The sequence below is a fragment of the Marmota flaviventris genome, chromosome 9 (genome assembly GCF_047511675.1).
Source record: "Marmota flaviventris isolate mMarFla1 chromosome 9, mMarFla1.hap1, whole genome shotgun sequence".
NCBI classification, from domain to species: Eukaryota; Metazoa; Chordata; class Mammalia; order Rodentia; family Sciuridae; genus Marmota; species Marmota flaviventris.
The window spans coordinates 53,590,300-53,613,596 of NC_092506.1; the positions used below are offsets into that span (position 1 = coordinate 53,590,300).

The window sequence follows — 23,297 nt, forward strand, 5'->3', positions numbered from 1 at the left end:
CTTATAGTGTCTTTATTTTCATTTAGCCTTAAAATCAGGGCAATGCTGGACGCAAAATTAGATGAAAGTACTCCCTCCTCTTTTACTTTCTGTGATAGTTCGTATTAAAAAAAAATAAGTAAATACAGGGGCTGGGGATGTGGCTCAAGCGGTAGCGTGCTTGCCTAGCATGCGTGCAGCCTGGGTTTGATCCTCAGCACCACAAACAAACAAAGATGCTGTGTCCTCCGAAAACTAAAAAATAAATATTAAAAAAAAATACACACAAATACACATATATATTTGGTGGTAGGAATTGAAACCATGGCCTCTAACATACTAAGCATATCCTTTAAGACCAAATTATAACCCTGTAAATAAAATCAGAGAATTCACCAGTGAAGCCATTTGGGTCATGCAACTTTTTTATGGAAAGGCATTTTAAAATAAAATACAATTTCTTCAATAGACACAGGTTTACTTAGAATCTTTATCCTTTGTTAGTTTTAGTACTTTTGTTTTTTAAGGAATGCATCTTTTATTTTTATTGAGATTTAAAACATTCACAATATTTAAATGTAAAATAATTCAGTTGGCTTTTCAATATATTAACAAAATTGTGCTACCATCACCACTATCCAATTCAAGATTATTTTCATCACCCCCCAAATGAATCTCTGTAACCATTAATCATTTTCCATTCACCCCATCATTCAACCTCTGGCAATGGGTAACTAACATTCTTGTAGATTTCTTATTCTAGACAACTCATCTTGATGGAATTGTAATTTGTCAACTTTTGATTCTAACTTCCTTCACTTAGTATGCTGTTTTTGAGGTTCATCCTTATTGTAGCATCAATCGATATTTATTCATGTTTATGGCTGAATAATATTCCATTATGTAAACATACCACATTTTTTATCCATTCATCAGTTCACGGACAACTTGGTCATTTTCACTTTTTTGCTATTATGAATAATGCTGATGATCAGTGTGCAAATATTTGTATTAGAAATATGTTTTTATTTCTCTTGGGTTTATGCATGGAAATCGAACTACTAGGCCGTATGGTAATCCTAGGGTTAATCTCTTGAGGAACTACCACAGTTTTTAAAAGCAGATACACCATTTTAAAAGCAGCTACACCACCAGCAGCCAGGTATGTTGATGCAAGCCTGTAATCCCAGTGACTCGGGAGGCTGAGGCAGGAGGATCACAAGTTCAAAGCCAGCCTTAGCAACTTAGTGAGACTCTCTTGAGACCTTGTCTCAAAAATTAATTTAATTAATTAATAAACAGCAGAGGTCAAGTGCCATTGGGTTCAATCCCCAGTAATTAAAACAAAAAAATCTTACCAGCAAATGTGAGTTTACAATTTCACTGTCTCTTTGCCAGAATATGTTTTGTCCATTTTTTCAATTTCAACTATCCCAGAGGGTATGAAATGACATCTAATTTTTAAAAAACTTTATTTATTTATTTATTTTTATGTGGTGCTGAGGGGAATACAGTGCCTCACATGTGCCAGGCAAATGCTCTATTACTCAGCTACAACCCCAGCCCTCTCATTTGTTGTTTTGTAAGCAGAAAAGGGATTTGTTTAGTCAAGGATATGTTACTCACAAACTGGAAGAACTGGAGAAACCCAGACTTGAAATTAAGCTTCCAAGTGCAGCCCCCTGAAATGCTACAGAGCAGTGGTTGAATGCCAAATGCCAGCAGCTCACTCTGCTGCGCACCAACATTACACCAGTCTCAACCTGGCTACTGCTGATGTGTTGGGGAGCTCTGTTGCCACCACGGCCATGAAAATGGACCTTCTACAGCATCACCATAGGCCTGGCCTCTGGGTCACGTGCCTACAAGAAAGACTAGAAATTTGAAGTTGGAGGTCTAAAATACCTGGGGTGGGATAACTTATACAAGAGATGGAAGTTCTTTATTTCAAGGTTGAAGCCCAAAATATGTTACATTTCAAGAATCTGATAGCAGTTCATGTTGCATGGGAAAGATAACTTGAGGCAGGGGGATGCCACTGTGGTCCTCCAGGCAAGAGCCTTGGGCATTAAGAGGAAACAGGAGGGGCAGCGAGCAGTCTTGGGAGGTGACATGGAGTAGAATCCTAGGACTCGTCATGGCAGTTCTGGAGGCTGAGATCAGGGTGCTGGCATAAGAGGGTTCTGGTGAGGGCCTGCCGGGTTTCTGTTCTCACGACTAAAAGGCTCAGGGGTCACTCCAGGTAAACTGGGCCAATTGGGCTGCACGAAATAACCACACAAGAGACACAAATACCTTTTTCTTTGGGGTCGCTGTGATGGCTCCTCTGACCTTAAGGGTCTGCAGGAAAAGAGAGAGAGTACACGCTGACCCCTTTTATTGAGGAGAAGCTATTCAAATGAGGCAAGGGGTCAGGTTTCAGGGGGCTGAATCTATCTTCATGATGTCCACTGTCAGCAGGTTGACTAACATCTAGGTAGGCCACACCCAAGGGCACAGTAAGAAAGGGGGACACACTCAAGGCACTTCCATGGAACATTCTATCCTAAACAGGGGAAGGGGTTATATTACAAAAGAACAGATGAGCATAGCTCCACCCATGGGGCTGTAGCAATACATGGCCTCCCTGGAACGAAGACAGTCACTGGAACCCTAAAAGAGCCAGGCAGTCTAGCAGCACAGGTGCCACATGGCCTAGCAGGGGAGTTAACTCAGTCACATTCAGAGGTTGGTCTCCCACAAAGGCCCTCTTTTAGATTTGCAGATGGCCACTTTCTTGCTGAGTCCTCACATGTTGGAAATCAGAGAGAGCTTTTTTTATTTTGGGGGGGCGGGTTCTGGGGATTGAACTCAGGCAGGGCCTCACACATGCTAGACAAGCACTTTACTATTAAGCCATATCCCCAGCCCCCTTAAATTTTTCTTTTCTTTTTTGCTTTTCTTTCTTTCTTTTCTTTTGCAATGTTATGCTGGAGAGGAAAGCTAGGGCCTTGTTCATGTTCTGCAAGTGCTCTAGATCACTCATTTGGTTTTGATTTATATTTCCCTTATGACAATGATGTTGAGAATTTGTCATGTGCTTAATTTCATTTGTGCTTTTTTCTTGAATAACTATCCAAATCCTTTTCCTCTTGTAAAATCGGGGTATGTTTCTTTTCATTGTTGAATTATGAGTTTTTTAAAATTTATTCTGTATTTTCTTATCAAATGGTTTGCAAGTATTTTCTCTCATTCTGTAAATTGTCTTTTCATTCTCTTGACAGTGTCATTTGAAGTTCAAAAGTTTAATTTTGAAGAAGTCCAATTTTTTTGTTTTCTTTTTCTTTTTTTTTCGGGGGGAGGGGGCCTTATCGCCTGAGCTTATGTTGTTACATCCAAGAAATCATTGCTAAATCCAATTTTTAAAAAAAATATCTTGGAGCTGGGGTTGTGGCTCAGTGGTATAGCACTTGCCTAGCACATGTGAGGCACTGGTTCAATCCTCAGCACCACATAAAAAACAAACAAATAAAACAAATGTATTGTGTCCATCTGTAACTGAAAATATTTTTAAAATCTTTATTTTTTAGTTGTAGATGGACAGTACCTTTATTTATTTATCTTTTATGTGGTGCTGAGGCTCAAACACAGTGCCTCACACATGCTAGGAGAGTGCTCTACCACTGAGCCAGAGTCCCAGTCCCCCTAAACCAATTTTATAAAGATTTTCCCCTATGTTATTGTCACTATGGGCAAAAGGTGTGAATTATGCAGTTGAGGGGAAGAAATAAAGAATGTCCACATGTTTTTGCCCTTTTCAATGCTTTATTCATCAAATCACTCAATACAATTTCACTCTATAGGCTCTTAATCAAGAAAACAACAATCCTTAATGCTAGGCACTGCAATAGACAATTCACAGCAAACAATTCTAGATTAATTCTAAGCACTACACACACATTTAACCATGACAGGCTAATGACAGACATTCCCTCTGCATGCTAAGTTCAAGTGTCAGATCAAAAGTCTCAAGCCTTAGGCTTTAAGTCCAGCAGATGCACACTCATTCAGAACACTGTGACCAGGTCCAGAACCAAGGCAGCCTTCTCCTGGGGTGGAGCTGATGGCAGGCTGAGGAGGTGGTCCTAGGGAGAAGTTGTGGCTCTCACCAGAGTCAATATGTGGCTGTAGAGTTAGAGAGTGATGAGAACAACACAGGTTCAAGCAGATGAGAATGGTTGGGATGTCAGTCTAGGTCCTCATCAGACTCTCAGGCTTGTGTGGATCAGTGTCGGCTGGTTGAAAGTCTGTTCATTTGCTCTATTATTTATATTAAATTTTGGGGCTTTTGACCCCTCTTTCAATCCTTATTAGCTACCAATGGATTTCTCAGTGACATCATTTACCCTGGGGTTAAAACATCTGGTCTGGTGGTCCCCACCCTGATCTTTTCAACTTTCTCTTTTATCAGGCACCTTTCCCTTTTATCAGGTGAAGACAGCCTGCCACAGGCTTCACTCTGAGTTAACCAGGGTAGGGGAAGTGACTTGTTTGTGCCTGAGGGCCATACCTGATGAGCCTGATGAGACTTCAGGTTTCAAACTGGAGTTCTTAAAGTGGAGTTGCTTAGGCTCAGCCATAAGGCCATCCTTACAGTTATCTCCTAAGAATTTCATATTTTTAGGTCTGACATTTAGGCCTTTGACCTATCTTGAGTTAATTCAAATTCATGATTTCATATTTTACTCAATCAATTAGAGTCTGTTAATGATTTTTACAGCCCAAATTGTACCCTATTTGGCCACTGAAGCCTCTTCCATCTGGCTCTGGAGTCCTTTTGTTTTGTCTTTGAGCACTTCCCTGTTTCTTGTACAAAATGTTCCAGTTTTATCTTGAATTTCCTCATATACCAGTCCTGTAATCAGCCTTTTCTGCAAGTCCTTTCTTTTCAGTAGAGATTATTATTTAGAAACCAAGACTTTGACATTAAGTATGATCATTGCTCTTAAATCTCACTATCCCTAGGGCTGTCTACATATTCACTCACACTTATATTCATCCATCCATTCACCCATCCAAAATCATATTCTTAATTTCTTTTGCTTTCAGTGTACAAGGAACTTTGTTCAATCTAGGTTTGTCTTGCATATGCCTCATATAAAAATCTTATGTTCAGCTGAGTGTGGTGGCACATGCCTGTAATCCCAAGGATTCCACAGGCTGGACAGGAGGATCGCAAGTTTGAAGCCAGCCTTAGCAATTTAGTGAGGCCCTAAACAACCAAGAAAGATCCTGTCTCAAAATAAAAAATAATGGGGCTGGGCTATAGCTCAGTTGGTAGAGCGCTTGCCTCACATGCACAAGTCCCTGGGTTCAATCCCTAGTACCACTAAATAAATAAATGGGGCTGGGAATGTAGCTCAGTGTTAAAGCACGTCTGGGTTTAATCCCTGCTATACTTCCCCACCAAAAAATCTTATGTTCAACAAAAATAAAGTAATAAGAACCTGAATAGTGGGGATGCTGCTAGATCTCAATTGTTAGAGTAAGTGCCTCACGTGCACAAGACCCTGAGTTCAATCCCCAGTACAATGCCCCACCACCAAAACAAACAAACAAAAAAACCTGAATAATTAAACGCTTTATCCTTGGGATCAGAGATTTATTGGATAGAGCTTGAACTAAACTCCAGGCTCTTACATTCTATGTTGTTGTTGTTTTTAATGGTACTGCAGATTGAACCCAGAGGTGCTGTACCACTGAGTTACACCCCCAGCCCATTTTCACTTTTACTTTGAGATAGGTTCTCGCTAAGGTGCCAACACTGGCCTCAAACTTGCCCTCCTCCTGCCTCAGCCTCCTTAGTTGCTGAGATTATAAATGTGTGCCACCATGCCTGGCTGTCCCTCCAATTTCAGTCCAACATCATAGGTTTCATTTTACTTTTCTCCCTTTTAAGTTTCTAATTCTTTAATGGTAAGAAAATTCCAGGTTCCCATTACTCTTAATATTGTTACTTATTTTTTAATCCACCTGCAAGTTTGTAACCAATCCCTTATTGCTTCATCTTTTCTCTCCTGCACAGATACCTTTTCCCACTTGAACACCACGCACAGGTTGCCCTATGTAGATGTATTTTTCATCTAGTTTTTTTCTGTTTTCTTGTACCAGGTTAGTGCCATCATTGCTCCGTGTGGACACTCTTCTCATCTTTTCTTGGTTTGTTTAGAAATCTGCTTTGAGCTGGACTTCCTCTTGTCAGCTAGTGTACAAAAAAAAAAAAAAAAAGAATTAATGTGGCAGGCCTGGGCCTGTTATCCACAGAAAGATCTACTTTCGAGCTGGGGATGTGGCTCAAGCGGTAGCGCGCTCGCCTGGCATGCGTGTGGCCCGGGTTCAATCCTCAGCACCACATACAAAAACAAAGATGCTGTGTTCGCCAAAAACTAAAAAATAAAATATTAAAAAATTAAAAAAAAAAAAAAAAGAAAGATCTACTTTCAGGGCTGGGGTTGTGCAGTGGTAGAGTGCTCCCCTAGCATGTGTGAGGCACTGGGTTTGGGTTTGATCATCAGCACTGCATAAAAATAAATAATAAAGTTACTGTATCCATCTACAACTAAAACAATAAAGAAAGATCTGCTTTCAAAGTACCTTGGCTGGCATCTACGAACTTGGATTTTGGATTTCAGGTGTTCCAACCATCCCCATACTGGTAAGAGTGGCTCATTGTGACCAAATTGTGTATAAAAAATATGGCTTATACTAAAGAACTGCTTTCCTTGTGGAAGTCTGGAATTTTAGTACATGCTACCTGAGAGGGCCTATATGATCAGCTCCCGATAAAAAACTTGGGTATGGGGCTGATTCTGGCTCAGAGGTAGAGTACTTGTCTAGTATGGGAGAAGTACTGGGTTTGATCCTCAACACCACATAAAAATAAAATATTGTATCCACCTATAACTAAAAAATAAATATTAAAAAAACTTGGGTATGAAGTTTAATGAGCTTCCCAGTAGACATGTAGTTGCAACTTTTTGCAAGAGGAATGAAGCATGTCCTATATGATTTCACTAGAATTCTTGGAAGATCAAGCCTGGTTTCCTCTGAACTTTGTGTCTTTCCCTTTGCTGATTTTGGTTTGTGTTATTGGAAAATAATAATAAATCAGGGGCTGGGGATGTGGCTCAAGTGGTAGCGCGCTCGCCTGGCATGCGTGAGGCACTGGGTTCGATCCTCAGCACCACATACAAATAAAAGAAAGATATTGTGTCCACCTAAAGCTAAAAAATAAATACTAAAAAAAAGAACATGCCCTTCCCACTTTCTCTTTAAAAAAAAAAAAAAAAAAAAAAAAAAAAATCAGCCACAAATATGACTACATGCTGAGTACTGAAAATCCTGGTAGTTAATAATGGTAAGTTAATGGTAGCTTCCCATTGCTATAATGAAATAACTGAAATAATTCATTTATAAAATGAAGGGTTTATTTAAGCTCACAGTTCTGGAGGTTCCAATCAAGATCTAGTGGCCCCCTTACTTTGGGCTTCTGGCAAAGGCTTCACATCCACAGGACCATATGGTGGAGCAAACTGCTTTCCTTGTGAGCCAATGTGTTAGATATCTGTCACTGTGACCAAAATAATTGAAAAGAACAACTTAAGGAAGGAAAAGTATATTTTGGCTCATAGTTTCAGAGGTTCAGTCCATGTTGGCCAACTCCATTGCTTTGGGCCCAAAACGAGGAAGGACATCAGGGTGGAAGGGTGTGGAGGAGTAGTCATGCTCCAATTTTTCATGGTGGTCAGGAAGCAGGGGCCACAGGGAAGATAAACCTTTCTGGGGCATCACTCCAGTTACTCTCCTCCTCTAGCCATGCCCCATTTGCCTATAGATACCATCCAGTTAGTTTAGTCATACTAGGATGAACTGATTAGGTCACATCTCTCATAATCTAATCACCTCTGAATATCCCTGCATTAACATGGGAGCTCTTAGGGGACACTCTGGCTGATTAGAGTTTGAATGTCTTCTACTCATAATGCCAGCTCTGGAATCTTCATTCAGCTCACAGCTTTCCAGTACTGGGCTTGTTATTCTCTGCATTCATTTACTGCTCTACTTCATGTAATTTTACCTGGATTGTGAATATTTTTAACCAACTATCCAAGAAGACCCATCCCTACCACCTCGCTTTTTAAAGATGTTTCTTCTTTAGGATTCTGCACTGTGAATTTCAGCCATATTTGTTGCCGTGGTCTATAATCTCTTTTTTTCTTGTTTCAGTAATAGCACTGTGTTCCCTTTGGTCAATTCTTCTTTGTGTTCTGCTCCAGAAAGTGCCCCCAGACAGAAAGTGAGGGTGAGCGTCAGACTAACCTTGTTTCTCTTCTCTCAAGGATCATTCCTTGACTGGATATTTTAATTCATTATCTGAAGACAGCTGTTTCAGATATTTTGACCAGGTTTTTAATTGTCTGCAGTGAGAGAACATTGCTTTGTCATGGCCAGAAGTCAAAAACCTCATATTGGCTTATTATGTTCGTTCACAGTACTGGGGATCAAACCCAGGGGCACTCTACCGTTGAGCTACATCCCCAGCCCTTCTTATTTTGAGACAGGGTCTTGCTAAGTTGCTAGGTTGACTTCGAACTTGTAATCCTCCTGCCTTAACCTTATAAGCCACTGAGATTACAAGTGTGTGTCACCACAATTGGCTTAATTTTTCTTTCTATATAGCATATGTTAACAAATGATTTCTTTATTCTAATATTAACTTTGTTTATTCATTTCTAGTGTTAGGAATCAAACTCAGGGCCTTGCATATACTAGGCAAGTATTTTACCCATTGAGTTACATCTCTAACCACTAACACTAATTTTAGATTCTCAAGAATGTTTTTCAACTACTACTACTTCGTATTCCTCCTCCTTCTTCTTCTTATTATTATTAATCATTATGTACATTGCTGGGGATTAAACCCAGGAGCTTGTGCATCAACTTTTATTAGATATTTTGCTATGTGTTATGATTTGGATCTATATTGTCTCCCAAAGTGTCAAGTGTTGAGGGTTCCCAGTGCAGCAATGTTTAGAGGCCTTTAATAAGTGATTGGATCATGAGGGCTCTCATGATCTCTGCAGTGGAGTAATCCTGAATATCTACTACTGGAGATGCTAGAAACTGTGACCTGCTATGGTTGGAGGAAGTAGGTCACTAGGGGACATGTACTAGAAGGGTATTTCTTATCCTCAACCTCTTCCTCTTATACACTCTGCTTCCTGGCTGCTATGAGCTGAGCAGCTTTCCTATTCCACACCCTTTCTGCCATGATGGCACATGTGAGGCACTGGGTTTAACCCTCAGCACCACATATAGATGGGTAAAATAAAGGTATTTTATTGACCTACAGTTAAATAAAATAAAGGACTATTTTTTTTTCTTAATATTAATTTTATTAATAATAAAAGGCCAGGCACAGTGGCTCACGCCTGAAATCCCAGCAGCTCAGGAGGCAGAAGAAGGAAGATTGCGAGTTCAAAGCCAGCCTCAGCAATTCAGCGAGGCGCTGAGCAACTCAGTGAGATCCTGTCTCTAATAAAATACAAAATAGGGCTGGGGATGTGGCTCAGTGGTCGAATGCCCCTGAGTCCAATCCCTGGTACAAAAAAAAAAAAATAAAAAAAAAAAAAAAAAATATATATATATATATATATATATATATATATATATGAGGAAGAGAACAAGAGAGGAATTGGCAAGCAGGAAGAACAGAAATGCCTAAAGGAAATTATCAAATGTTTCTCTTTTCAAACAATTCAGCAAACTCTATTTCTGGAGTAGATTTTTTTAGGTGTGTGTTAAAGTGCTATGTTCTGTATTATATATACAGTAAATTAAGAGACTACCCTACAGGTTATACTAAAGAAGATCTTTTTATGTCAAGATAAAAAAACCCATATTTTTCTATTTTATCTTATAGTATTTTCATAGGTTTGTTTGTTTGTTTTCCATTACCAGGGATTAAACTCAGGGGCACTTGACCACTGAACCACATCCCCAGCCATATTTTATATTTTATTTAGAGACAAGGTCTCACTGAGTTGCTTAGCATCTTGGCTTTTGCTGAGTCTGGCTTTGTACTTGCGATCCTCCTGCCTCAACATCCCCAACTGCTGGGATTATAGGCATGCACCACCATGCCTGGTTCATAGATTTATGTGTTAAATTTAAAGCTTTAATACTTCTATAGTTTGGATTTTAAAAGTTCCTCAGGGCTGGAGTTGTAGCTCAGTGGTAGAGCACTTGCCTAGCTTGTGTGAGGAACTGGGTTCAAACTTCAGTACCACATTTAAAAAATAATAAAATAAAGGTATTGTGTCCATCTACAAATAAAAAAAATATATATATATATATTTTTTTAAAAATTTCCCTGCCCACATGTTGATGGTTTGGTCTCCCCACCCCTACCATTGCCCCGTTGGGAGGTGGTAAAACCTTTAGGAGTCAGGACTTAGTGAAAGGAAGTTAGGTCATTGGGGGTGTGCTCTTTACAGGGATATTGGGTCACTGGCTGTTTGTCTCTTTGCTTCATGTCCTCTATGAGGCAAACTGCTTTCTCTGCCATGCAATCCCACTGTTCCCCAAAGCAACAGGGTTAGTTGACTATGGACTGAAACCTCTAAAACTGAGCCAAAACACGACCTTCTTCTTCCTTCTTGTCCTCCTCCTGGTATTCCTTCTGTGTGTGTGTGTGTGTGTGTGTGTGTGTTCACTAGGGATTGAACTCAGGGACACCCTTCCATGAGTTATATCCCCAGTCTTTTGTCTTTTTCTGTTGAGGCAGGGCATAAATTGCCCAGGAGGGCCTTGCACTTGCAATCCTCCTATCTCAGCCTCCTGGGTAACTGGGATTATAGGCATGCACTACCATGCCTGGCATTTTAAAAATTTTTAAATAGCAAAATATACCAAATTTTTAAAAACAGTTTGTGTCTTGCTCAGGAGGATCCATTTTACAGTAAATTACATGTTTATTAACTTATGTAACTTATATAATCTTTTTTAAAATTGAACCCAGGGGGACTCAACCACTGAGTCACATCCCCAGCCCTTTTCATTTTATATTTTGGGACAGGGTCTCATTTAGTTGCTTAGGACCTGGCTAAGTTGCTGAGGCTGGCCTCAAACTTTTGATCTTCCTGCCTCAGCCTCCTGTGTCACTAGGATCACCATTCCCAGCACTGTTCTGTTTTTTTAGTTATCTCTTGAAATGTTTTTGTATTGGCATCATCTACATTATTAGATTTTCACAGACATGATTTTCTATGGTCAAAAATTTATTCAAGAGATGGGGATGTACCTCAGTGGAAGCATAGCATATGGGAGGTTCTAGGTTCAAATCTCACCATTGCAAAAAAAAAAAAAAAATTCAACAAATTTATTGAATGCTCACTTAAGTGTTGGCACTCTTTCTTGGGGTCATAAGGGTATGACCCATCCATCATTCAGGGGCCTGAATACAGTTTACATTTTAGATGTAGCAGGAGACAATAATAAAGATTATGAACAAAATAAAACAGGGAGACAACTCTTATAGTGGTCACTGAGGGCCTTAACAGAAGAATGCAAAAGATATGCATGTAAAACAGTTCCATTTTGGGCTGGGGTATAGCTCTGCGATAGAACATGTTCTTAGCATGCATAAGGCCCTAGATTCAAATCCCCAACGCTGAAAACAGCAATACATTTCCACTGAATGGGTCTCCCACAATTTACTTAACCATTGTTGTTTTTTTTTCTTTAGGATTGAATTTTCAGTGTTTCTACTTTTTCACCATTATACTAAAAAAAATGTAATTACGAACAACTTGTGTACGGGATAGTTTCGTAGAAATATAATACTGAATAATCAGAATATGTCATATACGCTGCTAAATTGCTTTCAAGAGGGAATTTTCCATTAGTATGTACAATTTTTATGTTTTTATATATCAGTTAAACTTTTTTAAGGTGCCAAGATATTGGACAATGGTAGGTAGAGCACGTGCTCTGCAGGCACAAGGCTTTCAATTAGGTTGCCCAGCAACCAAAACAAATCTAAAGAAAAAAAAAATTTTAAAGAGGGAATTCTAATACACTCACCAACGAGTGACCTGAATAATTGCTCTGTAAAGTGTGACCAGTCATATCTGTCAAAAAGCCCTGTGTGGGCTCAGTAAAAAGAAAAGCTTAAGTGTAATGAGTTGACCAGGGTTTACCAGTGAGGAATGACAGGGAGTTGACAAGGCATTTGCTTGTGAAAAAGAAAACCTGAATTCTAAAGGCATTTAGCCACCCGGTGACCCTCATAGGTTGTATTTCTTCCTGAATCTTAGTTTCTTAAAATTTGGGTAGATTTGGCTCAGTTTCATGGTTTCCACCGTCTTCAGGCCAAACATTCTATAACCCCTCCAAATTCAATAGCAACTTGTAAAAACTGGTTTACAAGAGAACTGACTGAAAATTCACCCACAGAACACCAAGTAATCACTCACAGGTACTTCCGGAAGGCCACGACAATGAGTTTGAAGTCCTTGGGATCGCACTTCCGGATAATTAAAGCTACGTCTTAGATGTCAGTACGTGAGCCGCAGCCGGGTGACTCGGCAACGCTACTGCGCATGCTTCCCGCAGGCACGAGGTGGGGCGGGGCACTGGATGGGGCGGGACGGGCCTCTGACTTGTCTCGTGGTTACTGGGCCAGCGCGAGCGCGCGAGGCTCGGGGGCGGGGCGGGGCGGGGCGGGGCCTAGCCCGTGAAGTCGCCTTAGGTCTCTGTGGAGCGTAGTTGTGTTCGCGGGGCTGGGGTTGTCTCAGGTGAGGAGGTCGCGCCGGAAGTGGCTCTGGCCGAGGCGCCTCTATGTTGTACGGAGCCTGCGCGGGGATTTGTTGTTAAGGGGGCGCGGCACCACCCAGTTGTCTTCACTTCCCATTGCAGCAGCCATGGCGAAAGGCAGAGTTTCCGAACGGTCGCAGACTGGAGCACTCCAGACGACCCCAGTGGGGGACGGGAACGCGGGGACGCGGGGCCCTGCGGCGCCGGGGGGCAGAGACTATGTAAAAGGTGAGTGGACCCGGCATCTGGAGTTGAGGGACTGGCCTAGAGACCTGTGTTTCGGGAGGGGTTCCGGAGGAGAAAGGGGTTTTAAGAGTAAGAGGGAGTCTGCTGACGTCTAGGGACGAGAAAAAGAGAATGGGGTACTTGGGCTTGGGCTCCCTGCTCAGCTCAAGGCCAAACGCTTAGTAGATGAGTCTATTGAATTCAGTTGAAAGAAGGAATAACACCGGCTTATTGACGATTGCAAGGTTGATAACGATGCTAGCCAGATCTGGAAGGGACTTTAGCAATGGTTGCGTTGTTTTTACAGATGAAGATACTGAGGCCCAAGGTGGGTACGTGACTTTGTACGTACAGAGTCACACAACCAGATTAGTAGCAAGGTCTTGATCTTCTAGGTGCCACTTCCTCGTGCAGGAACACCTGGATTTGAGTCCCTATTCTGTTATTTACTTGGCACCTTGGACTTGTTAACTTTAAAAAGCTCAGTCTGAATTGTGAAATGGGAATAACGTATCTGTTTAATCGGTTGATGCATGAATTAAACGAAATAATTCACATAATGCTTGGCTTATATAAAGTGGGGTCTAAGTAAATGTTAAGTTAAGGTCACTCATTCCAAAGCTATTTTCCCAATACACCATCCTATAATTTCTTAGGCTTTAAATATTATTGTAAGGAGAAAGTACCTAGAAACTAAGTTGATTCCATCTTGTTATGAAGTTGTGCATTGCTTTTCAGCAATTGAAATGATTAAGCTCTTTTAAGTTAAAGTGTTTCTAACATATGACCTTTTAAATTGTCAGTAGCTCCCTCACACTGGTATGTTCCACCAGTAGGATGGCTAAGGAGTTTTTTTTCAAGAGTGTACAATGGAAAATGTTAATGAATTTAAAATAACTTTTAAGTGTTTTCAACAGTCAGTAAGCTTTGGGTATTTTTTCCAACTTTAGACATGGAGTCTAATAACTATATAAATTTTAAAAACTTAGAAATGTTATTAAAGTGTAATTTTGCTCTAAATTAAAGGAACTGTGTTTTGAAGAGTACTGCTGAGAGTAACCATAAGAAAGATTTTCATTTGGCTTGAGATGGTGATCAGTATTTTTTTTTTTTAACCTGAAGCTATTCAGAATATAAAACCTTGAAACTCCCAAGGTGCCTTTAAAATGATTTATCTTATTATTAGAACAATACATTCGGCACACTTACTCTTTTTATGATGCTATGGAATGACCTGCAGAATGTAAATCTCAGAAGACGGGAAGAAGAGATGTGAAAACCTGCCTCTGTGGAGAATAGGGGTTAGATAAGTAGGGAGAAGGAAAGGGGATGTTGGGCTTGGGAAACAGTAGACTTAAAGGTCTGTGTGAATCCTTTATACGTGTGTCAGTGAAGAGATAAAATTGTCACTAATGAATGGTTTCTGTTGGGTTATAGTAGGAGATAAAGGTCCTATTCTAAATGGTGTGAGATTACACTAGGCAAGGACGTTTTTTTTTGATCCAACCTGTTTTATTGATGAGTCCCAGTTTTTTTCTTTTCCTTTTTCCTTTTCTTTCTCTAATTACCATTAGAGTTCTGTCTATAGGTAAAAGATTTTGGGGACCTCATGTATGGGGTTTGGTTTACTTGCTGATGCATTAGTAGCTACTTAGCAACCGATTTTCCAGGATTTGAAGACAGCATTTTAGTAATTGCAGTTGGTAACTAGGCCTTCAAGAGAAGGAAAGGTTTTGAAGAAGAGATAAATTTTTTTCAAATTTTTTTTATTTGTAGATTGACACAATGCCTTTATTTTGTTTATTTGTTTTATGTGGTGCTGAGGATTGAACCCAGTGCCTCACATGTACTAGGCAAGCGCTCTACCACCGAGCCACAACCCCAACCTCCAATTTTTGTAACTCTTGCTTAAGAAAGACATAGTAGGGCTGGGCCTATAGCTTGGTGGCAGAGCGCTTGCCTGGGTTTGATCCTTATCACTGCATAAAAATAAATAAAAACGGGCTGGGGTTGTGGCCCATTGGTATAGTGCCTGCCTAGAATGCATGAGGCACTGGGTTCGATCCTCAGCACCACAAAAAAAAGAAAATAAATAAAAAATAAAGATATTGTGTCCACCTAAAACTTTAAATAAATAAATAAATAAAATAGGGACTGAGGATATAGCTCAGTTGATAGAGGGCTTGCCTCACATGCTTAAGGCCCTGCGTTTAATCCCCAGCACTGCAAAAAACAAATAAATAAATAAAATAAAGGCGTGCTGTCTATCTACAGCTATAAAAAAATAAAAATAAAAAAGAAATACACAGTAATAAAATATTTCTATAATTCCATGATGCGGTGAATGAATTTATATTTTATTACATGACACATCTACATAACTTTGACAAAGGGTTGTCATGTGTAGTTTTGAAATATTTTACCTTCTACCTGCAATATTTGGTGCATTTAATGGATTTCTTGCTGTGAGTCGGGTCTCTAAGGTCTGAGCCTAATAGACTGTGGACTACTTTAAAAACTTGATCAAGGAAATAATACTGAAAGTATGATTCTTTCATGGTGAGGAACACACAATAGGGAGAACCAGTTAGGCTCTAAACTTATCCGTCTCAGAGTGTCTGGACTGGAGTATGTCACTCTCTTTTGCATTGTTTGCCCTCACTAATTTGTTTAACTAGCCAGTTCTCCATTTTAATTTAAGAGAACTCTTAGGACTATGTTTTTTTAGTAAATAGTTCATAACCCCTATGAAGGGTATGAAGTCAATTTTATAGATAATAATGAGCATTTAAGGCGCTGGGGTTGTGGCTTAGCGGTAGAGTGCTTACCTAGCACACGTGTGAGGCCCTGGGTTTGATCTCAGCACCACATATAAATAAATAAAATAAAGGCATTGTGTCCAACTACAGCTAAATAATAAATATTTTTTTTAAAAGATAATGAGCATTTTAAAAATGGAATAGAAAATATCAGCGCTTTGTAGTAGTTATCAATTTATTTTTCAAAATCTTTTTCAGGGGTTGGGGTTGTGGCTCAGTGGTAGTGTACTCACCTAGCATGTATGAGGAACTGGGTTCAATTCTCAGCACCACATTAAAAAAAAAAGACAATAAAGTCCTTCAACAACTAAAAAAAATATTTTAAAAAATCTTTTTCAGTTACATAGATTTTTGTGTGCATCAGATCATGATATAAAAATTATTGCTTATTGTAAAATATAGTCAGAAAAATTTGAGCTGGGCCTGGTAGCACAGGTCTATAATCTCAGTGACTCAAGAGGCTGAGGCAGGAGGACTGTAATTTCAAGTTCAACACCAGCAGTTTATTGAGGCCCTAAGCAATTTAGCGAGACCCTGTGTCAGAATAAAAAGGGCTGGCCCAGGGACTCAGGAGGCTGAGGCTGGAAGATCACAAATTCAAAGCCAGCCTCAGCAATTTAGCAAGGTTCTAGCAATTTAGCAAGACTCTATCCCAGAAAAGGAGGGGAGGGGCTGGGGTTGTGGCTCAGTGGTAGAGCACTGGCCTAGCACACGCAGGGCCCTGTGTTTGATCCTCAGCACCACATAAAAGTAAATAAATTAAAGATTAGAGGCATTGTGTCCAGTTGCAAATAAAAAATAAATATTTAACAAAATGGATAGTAAAATAAAATTAAAAGAAAAGAAAAGGAGGGGGGAGGGGGCTAGAGATGTGGCCCAGTGGTTAAGTCCCTCTGGGTTCAATTCCTGGTACCAAAAAAGAGTATAAAGTTTTAGAAACTTGGACCTGGTTACTCAGGAGCCTGAGGCAGGAGGATTGCAAGTTCCAGGCCAACCTGGGCAACATAGTGAGACCCTGTCTCAAAATGAAAAGGGCTACCAATATAGTTCAGCTGTAGAACAGGTGCCTCAGATGCCTAGGATACATAAGTCCCTGGGTTCAATCCCCAGTACTACACAAAAAAATAAAAATAAAATAAAAAGTTTGAAAAACACTATCTTGAAGTTGGTTTTATTGCCCCCCCCCCCTTTTTTGGTACTAGGGATTTAGCCACAGAAAAACATCCCCAGTTCTTTTTATTTTTTATTATGAGACAGGATCTTGCTAAGTTGCTGAAGGTCTTACTGAATTGCTAAAACTACCCTTGAATTTGAGATCCTTTTGCTTTAGCCTCTGGGATTACAGGCGTATACTATCTTGCCTGGATTATTTTATTGCCTTTAGAAGAGAGTATTGTTCAAAGGTTTATTTAGCTCACAGCTTTGCAGGTTTAAGCACATGGTACTTGTATCAGATCAATTCTGGAGAGAATCTCATGGAGGATGTCAGTGGTGGAACTTGAATGGGGATGAGCAATCGCATTTTGAGACAGGAAGCACAGAGGACTGGGTGGGGTCAAAATCAAATTTTTGTAACATTTCTTTGGCAAAGACTATCTCTGGAGGGAATGCCCCCACCAGTGACCTAAGGACCTCCCACTAAGTGCCACCTTCCAGAGTTTCCAGTGCTTCCAGTAGCACCACCCTGTGGGCAAAGCCTTCAGTCACAGTGGACCCTTGGGGGACACTCATATTATGCTCAAACCGTATCAGAAAGATATTAAGGAAAGGATAAGAATTTCACTCAAAGATGCTGATTCAGATGATACATGGTGTCTGGGCTGGGCATGGAGGGAGAAAATCAAGAGAGAAAAACCATAAAAAGAGAAAAGGTGATATAGGGCTGAGAATGCTTGCTTAGCCTGTGCAAAGCTCTGGGTTTGATCCCCAGCCCTGAAGAAAGAAAAAAAAAAAAGTGGTGAAAGAGGTGATGAAGGAATGGAATGTTGGAATTCATTCATTTTATTTCTATGGTACTAGGGATAAACCCACAGGTGCCAGAGAATGATTGAACCCAGGGGCACTTAACCACTGAGCCACATCCCCAGCCCTTTTTGTATTTTATTTAGAGACAGGGTCCAGCAAAAGTTACCTAGGGCCTTGCTAAATAGCTGAGGCTGGCTTTGAAGTTACCATCCTCCTGCCTCAGCCTCCCAAACTGCTGAGACCCCAGCGTTTTTTTGTTTGTTTGTTTGTTTTTGTTTTTTGCTTTGGTACTGGGGATATAACCCAGGGCACTTAATCACTGACCACTCCCCAGCCCTTTTTTATATTTTATTTACAGACAGGGTCTTACTGAGTTGCCAAGTGCCTTAATAATCTGTTGAGGCTGGCTTTGAACTCAACAATCCTCCTGCCTTAGCCTCCCGAGTTGCTGGGATTACAGGCATGTGCCACCATGCCTGCCACCATGCCTGCCACCACGCCTGGCAATGCTGGCTTTTTTATTTTATTTTGAGATAGGGTCTTGGTAATTTGCTCAGGTCAGTCTAGAACTTGCAATACAGGAGGATCATGATTTCAAAGCCAGCCTCAGGGGCTGGGGCTGGGGCTCAGTGGTAAGGGTTGCCTAGCATGAGTGAGGCACTGGGTTCAATTCTCAGCACCACATATAAATAAATGAATAAAATAAAGGTCCATCAACAACTAAAAAAAAAAAACCAAAAACCATCCTCAGCAACAGCAAGGCGCTAAGCAACTCGAAAGACCCTGCTCTAAATAAAATACTAAATAGGGCTGGGTATGTGGCTAAGTGGTAGAGTGCTCCTGAATTCAATCCCCAGTATCTGGAAAATAAAAAAAGGAAAGAAAAAATCTATGAGGCAGAGTGGATTATCTAAATAAATAGTGAAATCTTTTGGGATTATGGAGAAGTTTATTGTAAGTTTGGTCTTAGTTTTTAGTAAATGGAAAGATATACTTGAAAATGGGTAGATGACTGTGAGTGAGGGTGTGTAGATTGGATGGTAGCACTGTTGCAGGGGATTAAGACTAAAGAATGAGCTTTTAAATAAGATTGGGAGTGCTGATGTTTCTACTGCCTATAACATGCTTTGTGTGTTATTTAAAAACTGATGGTTTGTATCTTGTAGTTATTTTAGTTATTTACATTTATATTTTAAAGTGATAACAACTTTCAAATCTTACTAATTTTTTAAAAATTTAAAGCCCTTGAAAGCATTTACTTCAAACAATGTTACAGTGTATTCTGTGACCTTCAAAGATGTCTTAGTCTGTGCACTTACGTCCTGAAGAAAAATGGATCTTTTCTTTCCTTCATGGTAGGGTCAGGTAGTTCTAGAAAACACTGAATGTTGAGAACAAGTGGGCTAGATGACCAGTAAGAGCCATTCCTAAGATCTTGTAGGTGTTGGAAGATTTTGCTTTCTAATATGTTTTAATATGAAAGGAGAGAATCACAGAGCTGCTAGAGGGTAATGGTTAATTTATGGGTTTCCAGGATGGATTTACATATATTAGAAGTTAAGAGAAAAGGTGCATGTCAGAGAGAGAAATACTGAATGTGTTGGATGAATGGAAAGAGTTTCTGTGGTGAAGTGTGTTGACAGTTAATGAAAAGGAAGGGAGGACAGACAAGGGAAGATAATTTCATGAACAGATAGACATTGGGGAGCTCACTAAAGTAGAAGGCAGTATCATTGGTTGCAGGTAGAGAAAGGTAGAATTAATAGCCTGAAGGGACTTAGAATAATCTTTTAGGATAATGCTATAAAAGGATTCATCATTGATAACCCTGACTGAAGCTAGGAAGGCATATGCACTTTTTCTAATAGTACCTTTGACCAAGGGGGTTGAAAAAGCAGATAATAGGATAATTCAGACTAGGAATTAGTATGATGGAAGATTTGGAAGTTAATGAATATAAAATAACAGGAAGAGTAGCTATAAATGCTAAAGACACATGCTTTTAATGCAGGCATAAGAAGACATAAATATGTAGGCTATAAATTTAGATGTAAATTATAAAAACAAAATTTATAACTTTTATGTATAGGGCTGTAATTGAGGGCTGGGGTTGTGGCTCAGCAGTAGAAAACTTGCCTAGCAAGTTTTTTTTTTTTTTTTTTTTTGCAAGGCCTTTGGTTCTGATCCTCAGCACCACATAAAAATAAATAAAATAAAGATATTGTGTCCCTCTATAACTAAAAAACAAATATTTTTAAAAAACTATAATCGAATTAAATTCTAATCTCTGGGTTTATTAGAATTATATGGAAGGGTTATTGAATCATAAGTACCAACACTCCCTTTTTGCTAGTTTGCATGAAAGAAGAGCCTCAATTGTCACTCATTCTTTTAGTTGTTTTCTTGTGTTACTGTTGAACACAATTGAGGCAGGAGGATCTTGTGAGTTCAAAGTCAGCCTTAGCAAAAGTGCGGTGCTAAGCAACTCAGTAAGACCCTTTCTCTAAATAGAATACAAAAAAGGGCTGCAGATGTGACTCAGTGGTTGAGTGTCCCTGAATTCAATTCCTGGTACCAAAACAAAACAAGACAAAACCAAAAATTATAGTCTTTTAGTTAAGACTTTTTGGTTAAAAGGAACAGAAACACTTTAAACCAACACAAATAAAAAGGCAAGCTGTCCTGCTGGGATTGTGGCTCAGTGGTAGAGTACTTGCTTAGCATGCATGAGGCACTGGGTTCAATCCCTAGCACCACATAAACAAAATAAAGGTATTGTGTTCATCTACAACTAAAAGTATCAGAAAGCTGTCATAAGAATAAAAATGAGACAATTTCAGTGGCATCCATGAATAAGAAATAAAATATAGCCAGGCTTCAAGGAAAGTGGAAAGTTAGAAATCAACAAGTTTGATTATGTATATCTCTCATTTCTTTTCTGGGTTTCTATTACAACCTCTTACATTTTGTGGTTCTTGTCTTCCTTACCATGTTATTGACTATGTCTTCCACTGTTTGACCTTTAAGCCCTAACACTCACTAGCCTTTTACAAACAATAACTCTTTTTCTTAGTTCAGAAATTTCAAGGGGAAAATATAGTCAGCCAATAATGAAGTGTTTCCACTTGGATCAGATGTCCAAGCTTAGGCTGGACAGCCTTCTGTGTTTATGAGGAGAGAATGTTAGAATCACTTGGTAAGATTAGGCTGCTGAGATTGGCTCGTTTGGGTGACCAGGGAAGGTTGTTAGTTCTAGAGGAGGAGAATGTGGGTAGAGCAGGTAATGATACCTGTCTAATATACTTTAATATAAACTTTTATAAAAATGATTTGCTAAATTAGAGGAGTCCAGGCAGTTCAGCACTTTTGTTTAAGATATTTCATGAAAGCTACATGGCCAGTAGTTGGAAGGGGATGTGTGGTGGATCCATTCTCAAGGGACTAAAAATCACAAATCCTAATTATAGCCCACATATTTTAAAATACCATGTTATCGGTATTATACTGTGATAATGGTAAATGAAGGCAATGAAAAATTAAGTCACCCACTTCTACCTCTTACCCAGTGAGCCTGAGTGTTAAGCTATTGTGCTCTTACCACTATTGACTGCAAACTGGCAAAACTGATCTGCTCATTTTTCTGTTTGTTCTTTACTGAATCTCTATTGGATCTCATTGTATATTTTTATCTTGCATGTAATTAAAAATATATATATATGTATATTTAGTTGTTGATAGACCTTTATTATATTTATTTGTATGTGATGCTGAGAATCAGACCCAGTTCCTTACGCATGCTAGGCAAGTGCGCTACCACTGAACCACAACTGCAGCCCTTGCATATAATTTTTAAGATAACAGAGACTACCTTTTGAGGAGATGTAAACATTTTTCCATTCTTGGAGTCATAGAGGAGAACCACTCAAAATATTTTGATGTTTGACTTCACATTCTAAAGTTGCATTAGTGAATGTGTCCTTAGATCAATTGAAGTAACTGATTTAATGTCCCAGTGTTTTGGGCAAAAATGTGAATCTTAATTATACTTTTTTTCTTTCTTCCAGAAAAAGCCTGGGCAGAAGCTGGGTCAGCAAGAATGTCACTCCTTATATTGGTGTCTATTTTCTTATCTGCAGCATTTGTTATGTTTTTGGTATATAAAAATTTTCCTCAGCTTAGTGAGTAAGTATACTGAGAGAGAACTGAAAATGTCTAGATATTTGTGAGATGAAAGTGAATTAAAAGCTAAACTTACTTTAAGCAACAGAACCATCATGATGAATGTGTCAGCTCTCATAGCTTGTAGCAAGTTCATATCAGCACTGTTATGTAAATACTTGTTTCTACATTTTCTTCTTGATTTTCTGTGCAAGGTTTTCACAGCACTGTTTTTCTAATTAAGACCTCATCTTTCTAATGGCTTCCAAAAATTTTTAAAAATATAACTACAATAGGAAGGACATTTTAATATCACAACCCTGCACTTGAGCCTTCTCTCTCTCTCTGTCTCTCACAATTGTGTGTGTGCTTATGTATATTTTGGGGTGTGTGTGTGCCAGGGATTAAAACCCAAGGGCACTTAACCACTGAGCCACATCCCCCAGCCTTTTTAATTGTTTTTATTTTGAGTGAGGGTCTCACTAAGTTGTTTAAAGCCTCCCTAAGTTGCTGAGGCTGGCCTCAGACTGGTTAATTGTCCTGCTTCTGCCTCATGAGCTGCTGGAATTATAGGCATGCACCACTGCACCTGGCTACAGTTGTAAATATTTAAAATTAAGTAGGGCTGAGGATATAGCTCAGTGACAGAGTGCAAGTCTAGCATGAGCAAGTGCCACAGTCTGGCTGGGCACAAATGCCGCAGTCTGGCTGGGCACACAATCACGAGCCACCACACAGCTTGTAGATTCAAACAGCAACTCTTTATTCCCGAACTCACACCAGCCGTCTACAAACACGTTCTGGGGAAATCCACGTTCTCTGCCCAAATCCACCTCCACTGGGCTTCTATCTCCAAAATATACTGTCTAAATCCCGTGAGAACTCAAGGGGAACTCAGGCAGCAAGATACGCCCTATTCCCAGCAGGAATAATCTTAAACCTTAAACCTGGAACCTAAACCGGCAACGCCCTAATCCGCCTTGGTCCTTGAGCAAGGTCACCTACATTCAATGTCACTGCAACATGGGGTACGCTGGCAAGGAAATTGTCATACCTACTTGGCTAATGGCTCCCAGCAAGCAAGGCCCTGGTTTCAGTCCCCAGAATGGAAAACATAGCAATAACAACAATGAAGTTTTATGAAATAGATGATGGTTGTAATATTTTCTATTTGTTTCATTTATTGTTTAGTGTTAGTGACCAAGTAGGTTTATTTTTATAGTTTGTCCTAGATATTGACTATGGTTTGAATAAAATGGTATTCTCTTCTTTTTTTCTATCCCTGTTTTCTTGCTC

General features: G+C 39.6%; 1 protein-coding gene and 1 long non-coding RNA gene across 3 annotated transcripts in view; one reads left to right on the forward strand and one right to left on the reverse strand.

Moving 5' to 3' along the window:
* Positions 1–3,763: 3,763 nt before the first annotated feature.
* Positions 3,764–12,604, reverse strand: LOC114098189 (uncharacterized). The gene is made up of 3 exons (XR_003583697.2): positions 12,495–12,604; positions 6,048–6,220; positions 3,764–4,143 (listed from the first exon to the last, which is right to left on the reverse strand). It is a non-coding gene; the product is annotated as an uncharacterized lncRNA (long non-coding RNA).
* Positions 12,605–12,739: 135 nt separating this feature from the next.
* Positions 12,740–23,297, forward strand: part of Tmem41b (transmembrane protein 41B) — a 28,099-nt gene continuing 17,541 nt past the window's right edge. Inside the window, exons 1-3 of one of the 2 annotated variants that reach the window (XM_027942405.2) lie at positions 12,740–12,815; positions 12,937–13,062; positions 21,908–22,025. In XM_027942405.2, the coding sequence (XP_027798206.1) occupies positions 12,942–13,062; positions 21,908–22,025 (239 nt within the window). In that variant the 5' untranslated portion in view covers positions 12,740–12,815; positions 12,937–12,941. Of the gene's footprint in view, positions 13,063–21,907; positions 22,026–23,297 lie in introns of both variants that reach the window. The other variant, XM_027942404.3, reaches the window with a different exon arrangement.